At 55.2% G+C, this 21,230-nt stretch overlaps 1 protein-coding gene across 29 annotated transcripts in view; it reads left to right on the top strand.

Annotated features, from left to right (window-relative positions):
* LOC116936810 (gamma-adducin-like) overlaps positions 1 to 21,230 on the top strand; it is a 145,534-nt gene that overhangs the window by 70,358 nt on the left and 53,946 nt on the right. For all 29 annotated transcript variants that reach the window (XR_012931725.1, XR_012931714.1, XR_012931731.1 and 26 more), the window contains 2 exons: positions 9,846 to 9,987; positions 11,888 to 12,036. Coding sequence is in view for 7 of the 29 variants with exons in the window: in XM_076058999.1 (XP_075915114.1) it covers positions 9,846 to 9,987; positions 11,888 to 12,036 (291 nt within the window). In the remaining 22 variants the exon portion in view is untranslated. The remainder of the gene's footprint in view (positions 1 to 9,845; positions 9,988 to 11,887; positions 12,037 to 21,230) is intronic.

Raw genomic sequence — 21,230 nt, 5'->3', positions numbered from 1 at the left:
CATCATCATCAGTAGCAGGCTCTGAGTCAGTGCTGGTGAACAGGGATCAGTTTCAACATCCAGTGACTCATCATCATCAGTAGCAGACTCTGAATCAGTGCTGGTGAACAGGGATCAGTTTCAACATTCAGTGTCTCATCATCATCAGTAGCAGACTCTGAGTCGGTGCTGGTGAACAGGGATCAGTTTCAACATTCAGTGACTCATCATCATCAGCTGCAGACTCTGAATCAGTGCTGGTGAACAGGGATCAGTTTCAACATTCAGTGACTCATCATCATCAGCTGCAGACTCTGAATCAGTGCTGGTGAACAGGGATCAGTTTCAACATTCAGTGACTCATCATCATCATCAGCAGCAGACTCTGAGTCAGTGCTGGTGAACAGGGATCAGTTTCAACATTCAGTGTCTCATCATCATCAGTAGCAGACTCTGAGTCAGTGCTGGTGAACAGGGATCAGTTTCAACATTCAGTGACTCATCATCATCATCAGTAGCAGACTCTGAATCAGTGCTGGTGAACAGGGATCAGTTTCAACATTCAGTGACTCATCATCATCATCAGTAGCAGACTCTGAGTCAGTGCTGGTGAACAGGGATCAGTTTCAACATTCAGTGACTCATCATCAGTAGCAGACTCTGAATCAGTGATGGTGAGCAGGGATCAGTTTCAACATTCAGTGACTCATCAGCAGCAGGGGCAGACTCTGAGTCAGTGCTGGTGAACAGGGATCAGTTTCAACATTCAGTGACTCATCATCATCATCAGTAGCAGACTCTGAGTCAGTGCTGGTGAAAAGGGATCAGTTTCAACATTCAGTGACTCATCATCATCAGTAGCAGGCTCTGAGTCAGTGCTGGTGAACAGGGATCAGTTTCAACATCCAGTGACTCATCATCATCAGTAGCAGACTCTGAATCAGTGCTGGTGAACAGGGATCAGTTTCAACATTCAGTGTCTCATCATCATCAGTAGCAGACTCTGAGTCGGTGCTGGTGAACAGGGATCAGTTTCAACATTCAGTGACTCATCATCATCAGCTGCAGACTCTGAATCAGTGCTGGTGAACAGGGATCAGTTTCAACATTCAGTGACTCATCATCATCAGCTGCAGACTCTGAATCAGTGCTGGTGAACAGGGATCAGTTTCAACATTCAGTGACTCATCATCATCATCAGCAGCAGACTCTGAGTCAGTGCTGGTGAACAGGGATCAGTTTCAACATTCAGTGTCTCATCATCATCAGTAGCAGACTCTGAGTCAGTGATGGTGAACAGGGATCAGTTTCACCATTCAGTGACTCATCATCATCATCATCAGTAGCAGACTCTGAATCAGTGCTGGTGAACAGGGATCAGTTTCACCATTCAGTGACTCATCATCATCAGTAGCAGACTCTGAGTCAGTGCTGGTGAACAGGGATCAGTTTCAACTTTCAGTGACTCATCATCAGTAGCAGACTCTGAATCAGTGATGGTGAGCAGGGATCAGTTTCAACATTCAGTGACTCATCAGCAGCAGGGGCAGACTCTGAGTCAGTGCTGGTGAACAGGGATCAGTTTCAACATTCAGTGACTCATCATCATCATCAGTAGCAGACTCTGAGTCAGTGCTGGTAAAAAGGGATCAGTTTCAACATTCAGTGACTCATCATCATCAGTAGCAGACTCTGAGTCAGTGCTGGTGAACAGGGATCAGTTTCAACATCCAGTGCCTCATCATCATCATCAGTAGCAGACTCTGAATCAGTGCTGGTGAACAGGGATGAGTTTAAACATTCAGTGTCTCATCATCATCAGTAGCAGCAGACTGTGAGTCAGTGATGGTGAGCAGGGATCAGTTTCACCATTCAGTGTCTCATCATCATCAGTAGCAGACTCTGAGTCAGTGCTGGTGAACAGGGATCAGTTTCAACATTCACTGACTCATCATCATCATCAGTAGCAGACGCTGAGTCAGTGCTGGTGAACAGGGATCAGTTTCAACATTCACTGTCTCATCATCATCAGTAGCAGACTCTGAGTCAGTGCTGGTGAACAGGGATCAGTTTCAACATTCAGTGACTCATCATCATCATCATCAGTAGCAGACTCTGAATCAGTGCTGGTGAACAGGGATCAGTTTCAACATTCAGTGACTCATCATCATCAGCTGCAGACTCTGAGTCAGTGCTGGTGAACAGGGATCAGTTTCAACATTCAGTGACTCATCATCATCAGTAGCAGACTCTGAGTCAGTGCTGGTGAACAGGGATCAGTTTCACCATTCACTGTCTCATCATCATCATCAGTAGCAGACTCTGAGTCAGTGCTGGTGAACAGGGATCAGTTTCAACATTCATTGACTCATCATCATCATCAGTAGCAGACTCTGAGTCAGTGCTGGTGGACAGGGATCAGTTTCAACATTCAGTGTCTCATCATCATCAGTAGCAGGGTCAGACTCTTGAGTCAGTGCTGGTGAACAGGGATCAGTTTCAACATTCACTGTCTCATCATCATCAGTAGCAGGGTCAGACTCTTGAGTCAGTGCTGGTGAACAGGGATCAGTTTCAACATTCAGTGACTCATCATCATCATGAGTAGCAGACTCTTGAATCAGTGCTGGTGAACAGGGATCAGTTTCAACATTCAGTGACTCATCATCATCATGAGTAGCAGACTGTGAGTCAGTGCTGGTGAACAGGGATGAGTTTCAACATTCAGTGACTCATCATCATCAGTAGCAGACTGTGAGTCAGTGCTGGTGAACAGGGATCAGTTTCAACATTCAGTGACTCATCATCATCATCAGTAGCAGACTCTGAGTCAGTGCTGGTGAACAGGGATCAGTTTCAACATCCAGTGGCTCATCAGCAGCTGCTGCAGACTCTGAATCAGTGCTGTTGAACAGGGATCAGTTTCACCATTCAGTGTCTCATCATCATCATCAGTAGCAGACTCTGAGTCAGTGCTGGTGAACAGGGATCAGTTTCAACATTCAGTGACTCATCAGTAGCAGACTCTGAGTCAGTGCTGGTGAACAGGGATCAGTTTCAACATTCAGTGACTCATCATCATCATCAGTAGCAGACTATGAGTCAGTGCTGGTGAACAGGGATCAATTTCAACATCCAGTGGCTCATCATCATCATCAGTAGCAGACTCTGAGTCAGTGCTGGTGAACAGGGATCAGTTTCAACATTCAGTGACTCATCATCATCATCAGTAGCAGACTCTGAGTCAGTGCTGGTGAACAGGGATCAGTTTCAACATTCAGTGACTCATCATCATCATCATCATCAGTAGCAGACTATGAGTCAGTGCTGGTGAACAGGGATCAGTTTCAACATTCAGTGTCTCATCATCATCAGTAGCAGACTCTGAGTCAGTGCTGGTGAACAGGGATCAGTTTCAACATCCAGTGGCTCATCAGCAGCAGCAGCAGACTCTGAGTCAGTGCTGGTGAACAGGGATCAGTTTCAACATTCAGTGACTCATCATCATCATCAGTAGCAGACTCTGAGTCAGTGCTGGTGAACAGGGATCAGTTTCAACATTCACTGTCTCATCATCATCAGCAGCAGACTCTGAGTCAGTGCTGGTGAACAGGGATCAGTTTCAACATCCAGTGGCTCATCAGCAGCAGCAGCTTCGAACCCGCCCGACACTCCGGTTTGATTATCGTCCACGGCCAACGCCGGTGAGCATATCTCCACTGGTCCTGGACCCCTCCCCTAGGTTGACTCGGCCTCAAATGAGTTAGCCGGTTGCAGCGGCGGCGTAGCGAACACCGCTGGCACCGGGGGAGAGACAAAGGCGGCCGGGCGTGGCGCCGCTGGCCACCCACCCCCTCGTGTGCCGTGCCGGGGGCCTTCATAGGCGCTGCTCCTGCCCCTACAGTCTGTGACAGGCTACACGGCGTGGGATTTTTGTCCGTGCTGTGTACACGTTTACGCACGGCGGCTATCCACTTGGCCGAGGTATCATTTGTGATGGTGGCCAGATTACCGCTGAGTCTCAACAAAGAGACACCACCACAACCACTACACACACCACCACCACTACTACACACACACCACCACTACTACTACACACACACCACCACCACTACTACTACACACACACCACCACCACTACTACACACACACCACCACCACCACTACTACACACACACCACCACCACTACTACTACACACACACCACCACCACTACTACACACACACCACCACCACCACTACTACACACACACCACCACCACTACTACACACACACACACCACCACCACTACTACACACCACCACCACCACCACTACTACACACACACCACCACCACCACCACTACTACACACACCACCACCACCACTACACACACACCACCACCACTACTACACACACACCACCACCACTACTACACACACACCACCACCACTACTACACACACACCACCACCACTACTACACACACACCACCACCACTACTACACACACACCACCACCACTACTACACACACACCACCACCACTACTACACACACACCACCACCACTACTACACACACACCACCACTACACACACCACCACCACCACTACTACACACACACCACCACCACTACTACACACACACCACCACCACTACTACACACACACCACCACTACTACACACACACCACCACCACCACTACTACACACACACCACCACCACTACTACACACACACCACCACTACACACACACCACCACCACCACTACACACACACCACCACTACACACCCACCACCACTACACACACACCACCACCACCACTACACACACACCACCACCACTACTACACACCACCACCACTACTACACACACCACCACCACCACTACTACACACACACCACCACCACTACTACACACACACCACCACCACTACTACACACACACCACCACCACTACTACACACACAGCACCACTACTACACACACACCACCACCACCACTACTACACACACACCACCACCACTACTACACACACACCACCACCACTACTACACACACACCACCACCACTACTACACACACACCACCACCACTACTACACACACACCACCACCACTACTACTACACACAGCAGTAGCTCTGTCTGGGGTCCTTACACCCGGTAACACGTTAAAAACACGCGTTCAGTTAAATAGTTTAGTTTAGTAAATGAAGCCCCTCAGCACCGGGGAAGACAAAGGCGGCCGGGCGTGGTGGCGGTGGTGGTGGTGCTCACCCACCCCCTCTGCGTGTGTAGCCACAGTGGCCGGTAGCCTTCATAGGCGCTGCTGCTGCTGCTTACAACACTTGCCCCCTACGGCACAGAACGGAAGGCTACCTGGGGGCGCTTTGCCTCCGCAGGAATGGCCCGTCAGAGGAAGCGCTGTCACAAGCCGTCGCTATCTCCCTGGAGCAGACATCTCCTGTTTGTTACCCACGCACTGCCGTGCACACGCGGAGAAAGATCCCCTGCACCCACCCACTCACTCGCACACTCACTCACACACTCATTCACTCACTCACTCACTCGCCCACTCACACACCCACTCGCACACTCATTCACTCACTCACACACTCACACACACACCCACTCACACACCCACTCACACACTCACTCAGACACTCACACACACACCCACTCACACACTCACTCAGACACTCACACACACACTCACTCAGACACTCACATACACTCACACACCCACTCACACACTCACTCAGACACTCACTCACACACTCACTCACACACACACTCACACACCAACTCACACACCCACTCGCACACTCATTCACTCACTCACACACACACCCACTCACACACCCACTCACACACACTCACACACACTCACACACTCACACACCCACTCACCCACCCACTCACCCACTCACACACACACTCACACGCCCACCCACTCACTCACTCGCCCACTCACACACCCACTCACACACACACTCACACACCCACTCACACACCCACTCACCCACCCACTCACCCACTCACACACTCACTCACTCAGACACTCACACACACACTCACTCGCACACTCACTCGCCCACTCACACACCCACTCACTCGCTTACACACACACACCCACCCACTCGCACACACACCCACTCACACACCCACTCACACACACACCCACTCACTCACACACCCACTCACTCACACACCCACTCACTCGCCCACTCGCACACACACCCACTCGCACTCACACCCACTCACACACCCACTCACTCGCCCACTCACACACCCACTCACACACCCACTCACACACCCACTCACACACCCACTCACTTACACACCCACTCGCTCACACACCCACTCGCACATCCACTTGCACACCCACTCACACACACGCCCACCCACTCACTCACTCGCCCACTCACCTACTCACTCACTCACACGCCCACTCACACACCCACTCGCACACCCACTCACTCACACACCCACTCACTCACACACCCACTTGCACACCCACTCACTCACACACCCACTCACTCACACACCCACTCGCACACCCACTCACACACACACCCACTCACACACACACCCATTCACTCACACACACACCCACCCACTCACACACATACCCACTCACACACCCATTCACTCACACACCCACCCACTCGCACACCCACTCGCACACCCACTCACACACACACCCACTCACACACACATCCACTCACACACATGCCCACCCACCCACTCACACACACACCCACTCACACACCCATTCACTCACACACCCACTCACTCACTCACTCGCCCACTCACTCACACACTCACCCACCCACCCACCCACTCACTCACACACTCACCCACCCACTCACCCACTCACTCACCCACCCACCCACTCACCCACACACCGCCACATCGTAGCCACCTGACAGATCTGTTGGGGCAAGTGTCGCCAGCGAGCAACTCCGGTGGAGGCCCGGCACTGTGGCACACACAGAGTGGGGCCCGGGTGGCCAGCACCGCTCCCCCCCCCTCCCCCCCCCCCCCCGGTCAACCCCCGCTCAACCCCCCCCCCCGCTCCTCGCTCTGCAGAGCTGGGGGGGGGTAGAGAAATTCAAACGCCGCACGGGGAAAGTGGAGACGCCCCTCCCAGTCGGGGATCGAACCCAGGCCTCCTTATTGCTGCGAAGAGCCAACGTCACCACACATCCCCCACACACCCCCCCCCCCCACACACCCACCCCCACACACCCCCCACACACACCCCCCACACACACCCCCCAATAATATAGATTAATTATTTAACTTAGATCCTGCTAGAACCCCCCCCTGCCCCCAAAGTCTCTCCGCCAGGATGTCAACTCCGGCCCTGTCACCACTCGGGAATGTCTCCTCCCTTTGCTTGGGAGTGTCCGCCACGGGGTTCACGGTGGCCGTGTGGGAGACGCTGAGACCCTGGGGTCAGGGTTCAAGCCCTGGGTCTGGGTGTCTCTCTCTCTCTCTCAGGGGGTTCACGGTGGCCGTGTGGGAGACGCTGAGACCCTGGGGTCAGGGTTCAAGCCATGGATCTGGGTGTCTCTCTCTCTCTCAGGGGGTTCACGGTGGCCGTGTGGGAGACGCTGAGACCCTGGGGTCAGGGTTCAAGCCCTGGGTCTGGGTGTCTCTCTCTCAGGGGGTTCACGGTGGCCGTGTGGGAGACGCTGAGACCCTGGGGTCAGGGTTCAAGCCCTGGGTCTGGGTGTCTCTCTCTCAGGGGGTTCACGGTGGCCGTGTGGGAGACGCTGAGACCCTGGGGTCAGGGTTCAAGCCCTGGGTCTGGGTGTCTCTCTCTCAGGGGGTTCACGGTGGCCGTGTGGGAGACGCTGAGACCCTGGGTTCAGGGTTCAAGCCCTGGGTCTGGGTGTCTCTCTCTCTCAGGGGGTTCACAGTGGCCGTGTGGGAGACGCTGAGACCCTGGGGTCAGGGTTCAAGCCCTGGGTCTGGGTGTCTCTCTCTCTCTCTCTCAGGGGGTTCACAGTGGCTGTGTGGGAGACGCTGAGACCCTGGGTTCAGGGTTCAAGCCCTGGGTCTGGGTGTCTCTCTCTCTCTCAGGGGGTTCACGGTGGCCGTGTGGGAGATGCTGAGACCCTGGGGTCAGGGTTCAAGCCCTGGGTCTGGGTGTCTCTCTCTCTCTCAGGGGGTTCACGATGGCCGTGTGGGAGACGCTGAGACCCTGGGGTCAGGGTTAAAGCCCTGGGTCTGGGTGTCTCTCTCTCAGGGGGTTCACAGTGGCCGTGTGGGAGATGCTGAGACCCTGGGTTCAGGGTTCAAGCCCTGGGTCTGGGTGTCTCTCTCTCAGGGGGTTCACAGTGGCCGTGTGGGAGACGCTGAGACCCTGGGTTCAGGTTTCAAGCCCTGGGTCTGGGTGTCTCTCTCTCTCTCAGGGAGTTCACAGTGGCCGTGTTGGAGACGCTGAGACCCTGGGGTCAGGGTTCAAGCCCTGGGTCTGGGTGTCTCTCTCAGGGGGTTCACAGTGGCCGTGTGGGAGACACTGATACCCTGTGGTCAGGGTTCAAGCCCTGAGTCTGGGTGTGTCTCTCTCTCAGGGGGTTCACAGTGGCCGTGTGGGAGACGCTGAGACCCTGGGTTCAGGGTTCAAGCCCTGGGTCTGGGTGTCTCTCTCTCAGGGGGTTCACAGTGGCCGTGTGGGAGACGCTGAGACCCTGGTGTCAGGGTTCAAGCCCTGGGTCTGGGTGTCTCTCTCTCTCAGGGGGTTCACAGTGGCCGTGTGGGAGACGCTGATACCCTGGTGTCAGGGTTCAAGCCCTGGGTCTGGGTGTCTCTCTCAGGGGGTTCACAGTGGCCGTGTGGGAGACGCTGAGACCCTGGGGTCAGGGTTCAAGCTCTGGGTCTGGGTGTCTCTCTCTCTCTCTCAGGGGGTTCACAGTGGCTGTGTGGGAGACGCTGAGACCCTGGGGTCAGGGTTCAAGCCCTGGGTCTGGGTGTCTCTCTCTCTCTCAGGGGGTTCACGGTGGCCGTGTGGGAGATGCTGAGACCCTGGGGTCAGGGTTCAAGCCCTGGGTCTGGGTGTCTCTCTCTCTCTCAGGGGGTTCACGATGGCCGTGTGGGAGACGCTGAGACCCTGGGGTCAGGGTTAAAGCCCTGGGTCTGGGTGTCTCTCTCTCTCTCTCAGGGGGTTCACAGTGGCCGTGTGGGAGATGCTGAGACCCTGGGTTCAGGGTTCAAGCCCTGGGTCTGGGTGTCTCTCTCTCAGGGGGTTCACAGTGGCCGTGTGGGAGACGCTGAGACCCTGGGTTCAGGTTTCAAGCCCTGGGTCTGGGTGTCTCTCTCTCTCTCAGGGAGTTCACAGTGGCCGTGTTGGAGACGCTGAGACCCTGGGGTCAGGGTTCAAGCCCTGGGTCTGGGTGTCTCTCTCAGGGGGTTCACAGTGGCCGTGTGGGAGACACTGATACCCTGTGGTCAGGGTTCAAGCCCTGAGTCTGGGTGTCTCTCTCTCTCAGGGGGTTCACAGTGGCCGTGTGGGAGACGCTGAGACCCTGGGTTCAGGGTTCAAGCCCTGGGTCTGGGTGTCTCTCTCTCAGGGGGTTCACAGTGGCCGTGTGGGAGACGCTGAGACCCTGGGTTCAGGGTTCAAGCCCTGGGTCTGGGTGTCTCTCTCTCTCAGGGGGTTCACAGTGGCCGTGTGGGAGACGCTGAGACCCTGGGGTCAGGGTTCAAGCCCTGGATCTGGGTGTCTCTCTCTCAGGGGGTTCACAGTGGCCGTGTGGGAGACGCTGAGACCCTAGGTTTATTTTTCGGAGTCTAGGTTTATTCTCGGAGTCTTCCTCTCGCCTAGCCCCCTGAGTCCGAGTCCGTGCCCGCTCCCCCGTGCCATCGCGTGCGTGCAGGACTTCCGCGAAGACCTGGAGTCCCTGATCGAGGAGCGGACTCGTTCGGGCCAGGACCCCTCGGGCCTCCTGGCCCTGCAGCAAGTCGCAGACTTCATGGTGGGGGGAGTCGCCTTGGGGGGGGCTCACGGATTCCACGCCGGTACGTTGGGGGGTGGAGGGTGTGGGAGAATCAGAGACTCACTCTGAGACTCACTCAGAGACTCACTCACTCAGAGACTCACTCACTCAGAGACTCACTCACTCGGCGACTCACTCAGAGACTCACTCACTCAGAGACTCACTCAGAGACTCACTCAGAGACTCACTCACTCGGACTCACTCAGAGGCTCACTCAGAGACTCACTCAGAGACTCACTCAGAGACTCACTCAGAGACTCACTCACTCAGAGACTCACTCACTCAGAGACGCACTCACTCTGAGACTCACTCACTCAAGAGACTCACTCACTCAGAGACTCACTCACTCGGCGACTTACTCTGAGACTCACTCACTCAGAGACTCACTCAGAGACTCACTCACTCGGACTCACTCAGAGACTCACTCAGAGACTCACTCACTCAGAGACTCACTCAGAGACTCACTCACTCAGAGACTCACTCTGAGACTCACTCACTCGGACTCACTCAGAGACTCACTCAGAGACTCACTCACTCAAGAGACTCACTCAGAGACTCACTCACTCAAGAGACTCACTCAGAGACTCACTCAGAGACTCACTCACTCAGACTCACTCAGAGACTCACTCAGAGACTCACTCAGAGACTCACTCACTCAGAGACTCACTCTGAGACTCACTCACTCAGAGACTCACTCAGAGACTCACTCACTCGGACTCACTCAGAGACTCACTCAGAGACTCACTCACTCAGAGACTCACTCAGAGACTCACTCACTCAGAGACTCACTCTGAGACTCACTCACTCAGAGATTCACTCAGAGACTCACTCACTCGGACTCACTCAGAGACTCACTCGGACTCACTCTGAGACTCACTCGGACTCACTCTGAGACTCACTCACTCAGAGACTCACTCACTCAGGGACTCACTCAGAGACTCACTCGGACTCACTCACTCAGAGACTCACTCAGAGACTCACTCGGAGACTCACTCAGAGACTCACTCACTCGGACTCACTCTGAGACTCACTCGGACTCACTCTGAGACTCACTCGGACTCACTCTGAGACTCACTCACTCAGAGACTCACTCACTCGGACTCACTCAGAGACTCACTCGGACTCACTCTGAGACTCACTCACTCAGAGACTCACTCACTCAGAGACTCACTCAGAGACTCACTCGCTCAGAGACTCACTCAGAGACTCACTCGGAGACTCACTCAGAGACTCACTCACTCGGACTCTCTCTGAGACTCACTCGGACTCACTCTGAGACTCACTCGGACTCACTCTGAGACTCACTCGGACTCACTCAGAGACTCACTCTGAGACTCACTCACTCAGAGACTCACTCACTCGGACTCACTCAGAGACTCACTCGGACTCACTCTGAGACTCACTCACTCAGAGACTCACTCACTCAGAGACTCATTCAGAGACTCACTCAGAGACTCACTCGCTCAGAGACTCAATCACTCAGAGACTCACTCACTCCGAGACTTACTCACTCACTCAGAGACTTACTCACTCACTCAGAGACTCACTCACTCGCTCAGAGACTCAATCGCTCAGAGACTCACTCACTCAGAGACTCACTCACTCAGAGACTCACTCACTCGCTCAGAGACTCACTCACTCGCTCAGAGACTCACTCCGAGACTTACTCACTCAGAGACTCACTCACTCAGAGACTTACTCACTCACTCAGAGACTCACTCACTCAGAGACTCACTCACTCAGAGACTCACTCACTCGCTCAGAGACTCACTCACTCGCTCAGAGCCTTACTCCAAGACTCACTCGCTGAGTCTCTGAGTGAGCCTCACACACAACCTCGCTCTCACGGGCCCTTAACCGTACTGCTGCTTGCTAACAGCACTCTCTAACACCCCCACCCCCACCCCGTGGCCCCACCTCAGGCCCCTCAGGCCCCATCAACGACCTCCCTGTGGGCCTCCTGGCCGGCTACGCCAAGGGCGAGCGGCTGCTTCGCTGCAAGGTGGCGGCCTTCTACCGCCTCGCCGATCTCAATGGCTGGGGAGCATCGGCGCACACGAACCATGTGTCGGTGGGTGTCACAGCGCTAGAGATGGGGGTCACAGTGCTAGAGATGGGGGTCACAGTGCTAGAGATGGGGGTCACAGTGTTAGAGATGGGGGTCACAGCGCTAGAGATGGGGGTCACAGTGTTAGAGATGGGGGTCACAGTGCTAGAGATGGGGGTCACAGTGTTAGAGATGGGGGTCACAGTGCTAGAGATGGGGGTCACAGTGCTAGAGATGGGAGTCACAGTGTTAGAGATGGGGGTCACAGTGCTAGAGATGGGGGTCACAGTGCTAGAGATGGGGGTCACAGTGCTAGAGATGGGGGTCACAGTGCTAGAGATGGGTGTCACAGCACTAGAGATGGGGGTCACAGTGCTAGAGATGGGGGTCACAGTGCTAGAGATGGGGGTCACAGTGTTAGAGATGGGGGTCACAGCGCTAGAGATGGGGGTCACAGTGTTAGAGATGGGGGTTACAGCGTTAGAGATGGGGGTCACAATGTTAGAGATGAGGGTCACAGTGGTAGAGATGGGGGTCACAGCGCTAGAGATGGGGGTCACAGTGCTAGAGATGGGGGTCACAGTGCTAGAGATGGGGGTCACAGTGCTAGAGATGGGGGTCACAGCGCTAGAGATGGGGGTCACAGTGTTAGAGATGGGGGTCACAGCGTTAGAGATGGGGGTCACAGTGTTAGAGATGGGGGTCACAGCGCTAGAGATGGGGGTCACAGTGCTAGAGATGGGGGTCACAGTGCTAGAGATGGGTGTCACAGCGCTAGAGATAGGGGTCACAGCACTAGAGATGGGGGTCACAGTGTTAGAGATGGGGGTCACAGTGCTAGAGATGGGGGTCACAGTGCTAGAGATGGGAGTCACAGTGTTAGAGATGGGGGTCACAGTGCTAGAGATGGGGGTCACAGTGCTAGAGATGGGGGTCACAGTGCTAGAGATGGGGGTCACATTGCTAGAGATGGGTGTCACAGCGCTAGAGATGGGGGTCACAGTGCTAGAGATGGGGGTCACAGCGCTAGAGATGGGGGTCACAGTGCTAGAGATGGGGGTCACAGTGCTAGAGATGGGTGTCACAGTGCTAGAGATGGGGGTCACAGCGCTAGAGATGGGGGTCACAGTGTTAGAGATGGGGGTCACAGTGCTAGAGATGGGGGTCACAGCGTTAGAGATGGGGGTCACAGTGCTAGAGATGGGGGTCACAGCGCTAGAGATGGGGGTCACAGTGCTAGAGATGGGAGTCACAGTGTTAGAGATGGGGGTCACAGTGCTAGAGATGGGGGTCACAGTGCTAGAGATGGGGGTCACAGTGCTAGAGATGGGGGTCACAGTGCTAGAGATGGGTGTCACAGCGCTAGAGATGGGGGTCACAGTGCTAGAGATGGGGGTCACAGCGCTAGAGATGGGGGTCACAGTGCTAGAGATGGGGGTCACAGTGCTAGAGATGGGTGTCACAGTGCTAGAGATGGGGGTCACAGCGCTAGAGATGGGGGTCACAGTGTTAGAGATGGGGGTCACAGTGCTAGAGATGGGGGTCACAGCGTTAGAGATGGGGGTCACAGTGCTAGAGATGGGGGTCACAGCGCTAGAGATGGGGGTCACAGTGCTAGAGATGGGAGTCACAGTGTTAGAGATGGGGGTCACAGTGCTAGAGATGGGGGTCACAGTGCTAGAGATGGGGGTCACAGTGCTAGAGATGGGGGTCACAGTGCTAGAGATGGGTGTCACAGCGCTAGAGATGGGGGTCACAGTGCTAGAGATGGGGGTCACAGCGCTAGAGATGGGGGTCACAGTGCTAGAGATGGGGGTCACAGTGCTAGAGATGGGTGTCACAGCGCTAGAGATGGGGGTCACAGCGCTAGAGATGGGGGTCACAGTGCTAGAGATGTGGGTCACAGTGCTAGAGATGGGGGTCACAGTGCTAGAGATGGGGGTCACAGTGCTAGAGATGGGGGTCACAGTGCTAGAGATGGGGGTCACAGTGGTAGAGATGGGGGTCACAGTGCTAGAGATGGGGGTCACAGTGCTAGAGATGGGTGTCACAGCGCTAGAGATGGGGGTCACAGCGCTAGAGATGGGGGTCACAGTGCTAGAGATGGGGGTCACAGTGCTAGAGATGTGGGTCACAGTGCTAGAGATGGGGGTCACAGTGCTAGAGATGGGGGTCACAGTGTTAGAGATGGGGGTCACAGCGCTAGAGATGGGGGTCACAGTGTTAGAGATGGGGGTCACAGCGTTAGAGATGGGGGTCACAGTGTTAGAGATGGGGGTCACAGTGCTAGAGATGGGGGTCACAGTGTTAGAGATGGGGGTGTCACAGCGCTAGAGATGGGGGTCACAGTGCTAGAGATGGGGGTCACAGTGTTAGAGATGGGGGTCACAGTGCTAGAGATGGGGGTCACAGTGTTAGAGATGGGGGGTCACAGTGTTAGAGATGGGGGTCACAGTGCTAGAGATGGGGGTCACAGTGCTAGAGATGGGGGTCACAGTGTTAGAGATGGGGGTCACAGTGCTAGAGATGTGGGTCACAGTGCTTGAGATGGGGGTCACAGCGCTAGAGATGGGGGTCACAGCGCTAGAGATGGGTGTCACAGTGTTAGAGATGGGGGTCACAGTGCTAGAGATGGGGGTCACAGTGCTAGAGATGGGGGTCACAGTGGTAGAGATGGGGGTCACAGTGCTTGAGATGGGGGTCACAGTGTTAGAGATGGGGGTCACAGCGCTAGAGATGGGGGTCACAGTGTTAGAGATGGGGGTCACAGCGTTAGAGATGGGGGTCACAGTGTTAGAGATGGGGGTCACAGTGCTAGAGATGGGGGTCACAATGTTAGAGATGGGGGTGTCACAGCGCTAGAGATGGGGGTCACAGTGCTAGAGATGGGGGTCACAGTGTTAGAGATGGGGGTCACAGTGCTAGAGATGGGGGTCACAGTGTTAGAGATGGGGGGTCACAGTGTTAGAGATGGGGGTCACAGTGCTAGAGATGGGGGTCACAGTGCTAGAGATGGGGGTCACAGTGTTAGAGATGGGGGTCACAGTGCTAGAGATGTGGGTCACAGTGCTAGAGATGGGGGTCACAGCGCTAGAGATGGGGGTCACAGCGCTAGAGTTGGGTGTCACAGTGTTAGAGATGGGGGTCACAGTGCTAGAGATGGGGGTCACAGTGCTAGAGATGGGGGTCACAGTGGTAGAGATGGGGGTCACAGTGCTAGAGATGGGGGTCACAGTGCTAGAGATGGGGTCACAGGGCTAGAGATGGGGGTCACAGCACTAGAGATGGGGGTCACAGTGTTAGAGATGGGGGTCACAGTGCTAGAGATGGGGGGGGTCACAGTGTTAGAGATGGGGGTCACAGTGGTAGAGATGGTCACAGTGGTAGAGATGGGGGTCACAGTGCTAGAGATGGGGGTCACAGTGTTAGAGATGGGGGTCACAGTGCTAGAGATGGGGGTCACAGTTCTAGAGATGGGGGTCACAGCGTTAGAGATGGGGGTCACAGCGCTAGAGATGGGGGGGTCACAGTGCTGGAGATGGGGGTCAGCGCTAGAGATGGGGGTCACAGTGTTAGAGATGGGGGTCACAGCGTTAGAGATGGGGGTCACAGTGCTAGAGATGGGGGTCACAGTGCTAGAGATGGGGGTCACAGTGCTAGAGATGGGGGTCACAGTGTTAGAGATGGGGGTCACAGTGCTAGAGATGGGGGTCACCGTGTTAGAGATGGGGGTCACAGTGCTAGAAATTGGGGTCACAGTGTTAGAGATTGGGGTCACAGTGCTAGAGATGGGGGTCACAGTGCTAGAGATGGGGGGGTCACAGTGTTAGAGATGGGGGTCACAGTGGTAGAGATGATCACAGTGGTAGAGATGGGGGTCACAGTGTTAGAGATGGGGGTCACAGTGCTAGAGATGGGGGTCACAGTGTTAGAGATGGGGGTCACAGTGCTAGAGATGGGGGTCACAGTGTTAGAGATGGGGGTCACAGTGCTAGAGATGGGGGTCACAGTTCTAGAGATGGGGGTCACAGTGTTAGAGATGGGGGTCACAGCGCTAGAGATGGGGGGGTCACAGTGCTGGAGATGGGGGTCACAGCGCTAGAGATGGGGGTCACAGTGTTAGAGATGGGGGTCACAGCGTTAGAGATGGGGGTCACAGTGTTAGAGATGGGGGTCACAGTGCTAGAGATGGGGGTCACAGTGCTAGAGATGGGGGTCACAGCGCTAGAGATGGGGGTCACAGCGCTAGAGATGGGTGTCACAGTGTTAGAGATGGGGGTCACAGTGCTAGAGATGGGGGTCACAGTGCTAGAGATGGGGGTCACAGTGGTAGAGATGGGGGTCACAGTGCTTGAGATGGGGGTCACAGTGTTAGAGATGGGGGTCACAGCGCTAGAGATGGGGGTCACAGTGTTAGAGATGGGGGTCACAGCGTTAGAGATGGGGGTCACAGTGTTAGAGATGGGGGTCACAGTGCTAGAGATGGGGGTCACAATGTTAGAGATGGGGGTGTCACAGCGCTAGAGATGGGGGTCACAGTGCTAGAGATGGGGGTCACAGTGTTAGAGATGGGGGTCACAGTGCTAGAGATGGGGGTCACAGTGTTAGAGATGGGGGGTCACAGTGTTAGAGATGGGGGTCACAGTGCTAGAGATGGGGGTCACAGTGCTAGAGATGGGGGTCACAGTGTTAGAGATGGGGGTCACAGTGCTAGAGATGTGGGTCACAGTGCTAGAGATGGGGGTCACAGCGCTAGAGATGGGGGTCACAGCGCTAGAGTTGGGTGTCACAGTGTTAGAGATGGGGGTCACAGTGCTAGAGATGGGGGTCACAGCACTAGAGATGGGGGTCACAGTGTTAGAGATGGGGGTCACAGTGCTAGAGATGGGGGGGGTCACAGTGTTAGAGATGGGGGTCACAGTGGTAGAGATGGTCACAGTGGTAGAGATGGGGGTCACAGTGTTAGAGATGGGGGTCACAGTGCTAGAGATGGGGGGGGTCACAGTGTTAGAGATGGGGGTCACAGTGGTAGAGATGGTCACAGTGGTAGAGATGGGGGTCACAGTGCTAGAGATGGGGGTCACAGTGTTAGAGATGGGGGTCACAGTGCTAGAGATGGGGGTCACAGTTCTAGAGATGGGGGTCACAGCGTTAGAGATGGGGGTCACAGCGCTAGAGATGGGGGGGTCACAGTGCTGGAGATGGGGGTCAGCGCTAGAGATGGGGGTCACAGTGTTAGAGATGGGGGTCACAGCGTTAGAGATGGGGGTCACAGTGCTAGAGATGGGGGTCACAGTGCTAGAGATGGGGGTCACAGTGCTAGAGATGGGGGTCACAGTGTTAGAGATGGGGGTCACAGTGCTAGAGATGGGGGTCACCGTGTTAGAGATGGGGGTCACAGTGCTAGAAATTGGGGTCACAGTGTTAGAGATTGGGGTCACAGTGCTAGAGATGGGGGTCACAGTGCTAGAGATGGGGGGGTCACAGTGTTAGAGATGGGGGTCACAGTGGTAGAGATGATCACAGTGGTAGAGATGGGGGTCACAGTGTTAGAGATGGGGGTCACAGTGCTAGAGATGGGGGTCACAGTGTTAGAGATGGGGGTCACAGTGCTAGAGATGGGGGTCACAGTGTTAGAGATGGGGGTCACAGTGCTAGAGATGGGGGTCACAGTTCTAGAGATGGGGGTCACAGTGTTAGAGATGGGGGTCACAGCGCTAGAGATGGGGGGGTCACAGTGCTGGAGATGGGGGTCACAGCGCTAGAGATGGGGGTCACAGTGTTAGAGATGGGGGTCACAGCGTTAGAGATGGGGGTCACAGTGTTAGAGATGGGGGTCACAGTGCTAGAGATGGGGGTCACAGTGCTAGAGATGGGGGTCACAGCGCTAGAGATGGGGGTCACAGCGCTAGAGATGGGTGTCACAGTGTTAGAGATGGGGGTCACAGTGCTAGAGATGGGGGTCACAGTGCTAGAGATGGGGGTCACAGTGGTAGAGATGGGGGTCACAGTGCTTGAGATGGGGGTCACAGTGTTAGAGATGGGGGTCACAGCGCTAGAGATGGGGGTCACAGTGTTAGAGATGGGGGTCACAGCGTTAGAGATGGGGGTCACAGTGTTAGAGATGGGGGTCACAGTGCTAGAGATGGGGGTCACAATGTTAGAGATGGGGGTGTCACAGCGCTAGAGATGGGGGTCACAGTGCTAGAGATGGGGGTCACAGTGTTAGAGATGGGGGTCACAGTGCTAGAGATGGGGGTCACAGTGTTAGAGATGGGGGGTCACAGTGTTAGAGATGGGGGTCACAGTGCTAGAGATGGGGGTCACAGTGCTAGAGATGGGGGTCACAGTGTTAGAGATGGGGGTCACAGTGCTAGAGATGTGGGTCACAGTGCTAGAGATGGGGGTCACAGCGCTAGAGATGGGGGTCACAGCGCTAGAGTTGGGTGTCACAGTGTTAGAGATGGGGGTCACAGTGCTAGAGATGGGGGTCACAGTGCTAGAGATGGGGGTCACAGTGGTAGAGATGGGGGTCACAGTGCTAGAGATGGGGGTCACAGTGCTAGAGATGGGGTCACAGGGCTAGAGATGGGGGTCACAGCACTAGAGATGGGGGTCACAGTGTTAGAGATGGGGGTCACAGTGCTAGAGATGGGGGGGGTCACAGTGTTAGAGATGGGGGTCACAGTGGTAGAGATGGTCACAGTGGTAGAGATGGGGGTCACAGTGCTAGAGATGGGGGTCACAGTGTTAGAGATGGGGGTCACAGTGCTAGAGATGGGGGTCACAGTGTTAGAGATGGGGGTCACAGTGCTAGAGATGGGGGTCACAGTTCTAGAGATGGGGGTCACAGCGTTAGAGATGGGGGTCACAGCGCTAGAGATGGGGGGGTCACAGTGCTGGAGATGGGGGTCAGCGCTAGAGATGGGGGTCACAGTGCTAGAGATGGGGGTCACAGTGTTAGAGATGGGGGTCACAGTGCTAGAGATGGGGGTCACAGTGTTAGAGATGGGGGTCACAGTGCTAGAAATTGGGGTCACAGTGTTAGAGATTGGGGTCACAGTGCTAGAGATGGGGGTCACAGTGCTAGAGATGGGGGGGTCACAGTGTTAGAGATGGGGGTCACAGTGGTAGAGATGATCACAGTGGTAGAGATGGGGGTCACAGTGTTAGAGATGGGGGTCACAGTGCTAGAGATGGGGGTCACAGTGTTAGAGATGGGGGTCACAGTGCTAGAGATGGGGGTCACAGTGTTAGAGATGGGGGTCACAGTGCTAGAGATGGGGGTCACAGTTCTAGAGATGGGGGTCACAGTGTTAGAGATGGGGGTCACAGCGCTAGAGATGGGGGGGTCACAGTGCTGGAGATGGGGGTCACAGCGCTAGAGATGGGGGTCACAGTGTTAGAGATGGGGGTCACAGCGTTAGAGATGGGGGTCACAGTGTTAGAGATGGGGGTCACAGTGCTAGAGATGGGGGTCACAGTGCTAGAGATGGGGGTCACAGCGCTAGAGATGGGGGTCACAGTGCTAGAGATGGGGGTCACAGCACTAGAGATGGGGGTCACAGCGCTAGAGATGGGGGGGTCACAGTGCTAGAGATGGGGGTCACAGTCTTATAGATGGGGGTCACAGTGCTAGAGATGGGGGGGTCACATTGTTAGAGATGGGGGTCACAGTGCTAGAGATGGGGGTCACAGTGTTAGAGATGGGGGTCACAGTGTTAGAGATGGGGGTCACAGTGCTAGAGATGGGGGTCACAGTGCTAGAGATGGGGGTCACAGCGCTAGAGATGGGGGTCACAGTGCTAGAGATGGGGGTCACAGTGGTAGAGATGGTCACAGTGGTAGAGATGGGGGTCACAGTGTTAGAGATGGGGGTCACAGTGCTTGAGATGGGGGTCACAGTGTTAGAGATGGGGGTCACAGTGGTAGAGATGGGGGTCACAGTGCTTGAGATGGGGGTCACAGTGTTAGAGATGGGGGTCACAGCGCTAGAGATGGGGGTCACAGTGTTAGAGATGGGGGTCACAGCGTTAGAGATGGGGGTCACAGTGTTAGAGATGGGGGTCACAGTGCTAGAGATGGGGGTCACAATGTTAGAGATGGGGGTGTCACAGCGCTAGAGATGGGGGTCACAGTGCTAGAGATGGGGGTCACAGTGTTAGAGATGGGGGTCACAGTGCTAGAGATGGGGGTCACAGTGTTAGAGATGGGGGGTCACAGTGTTAGAGATGGGGGTCACAGTGCTAGAGATGGGGGTCACAGTGCTAGAGATGGGGGTCACAGTGTTAGAGATGGGGGTCACAGTGCTAGAGATGTGGGTCACAGTGCTAGAGATGGGGGTCACAGCGCTAGAGATGGGGGTCACAGCGCTAGAGTTGGGTGTCACAGTGTTAGAGATGGGGGTCACAGTGCTAGAGATGGGGGTCACAGCACTAGAGATGGGGGTCACAGTGTTAGAGATGGGGGTCACAGTGCTAGAGATGGGGGGGGTCACAGTGTTAGAGATGGGGGTCACAGTGGTAGAGATGGTCACAGTGGTAGAGATGGGGGTCACAGTGTTAGAGATGGGGGTCACAGTGCTAGAGATGGGGGGGGTCACAGTGTTAGAGATGGGGGTCACAGTGGTAGAGATGGTCACAGTGGTAGAGATGGGGGTCACAGTGCTAGAGATGGGGGTCACAGTGTTAGAGATGGGGGTCACAGTGCTAGAGATGGGGGTCACAGTTCTAGAGATGGGGGTCACAGCGTTAGAGATGGGGGTCACAGCGCTAGAGATGGGGGGGTCACAGTGCTGGAGATGGGGGTCAGCGCTAGAGATGGGGGTCACAGTGTTAGAGATGGGGGTCACAGCGTTAGAGATGGGGGTCACAGTGCTAGAGATGGGGGTCACAGTGCTAGAGATGGGGGTCACAGTGCTAGAGATGGGGGTCACAGTGTTAGAGATGGGGGTCACAGTGCTAGAGATGGGGGTCACCGTGTTAGAGATGGGGGTCACAGTGCTAGAAATTGGGGTCACAGTGTTAGAGATTGGGGTCACAGTGCTAGAGATGGGGGTCACAGTGCTAGAGATGGGGGGGTCACAGTGTTAGAGATGGGGGTCACAGTGGTAGAGATGATCACAGTGGTAGAGATGGGGGTCACAGTGTTAGAGATGGGGGTCACAGTGCTAGAGATGGGGGTCACAGTGTTAGAGATGGGGGTCACAGTGCTAGAGA

Source organism: Petromyzon marinus (assembly GCF_048934315.1).
Source record: "Petromyzon marinus isolate PM22_M1 ecotype Great Lakes invasive population chromosome 83 unlocalized genomic scaffold, UKy_Petmar_22M1.pri1.0 chr83_unloc.3, whole genome shotgun sequence".
NCBI classification, from domain to species: Eukaryota; Metazoa; Chordata; class Hyperoartia; order Petromyzontiformes; family Petromyzontidae; genus Petromyzon; species Petromyzon marinus.
Note: the sequence above shows the minus strand (reverse complement) of the source record. Positions and strands in the feature narration are given on the sequence as shown.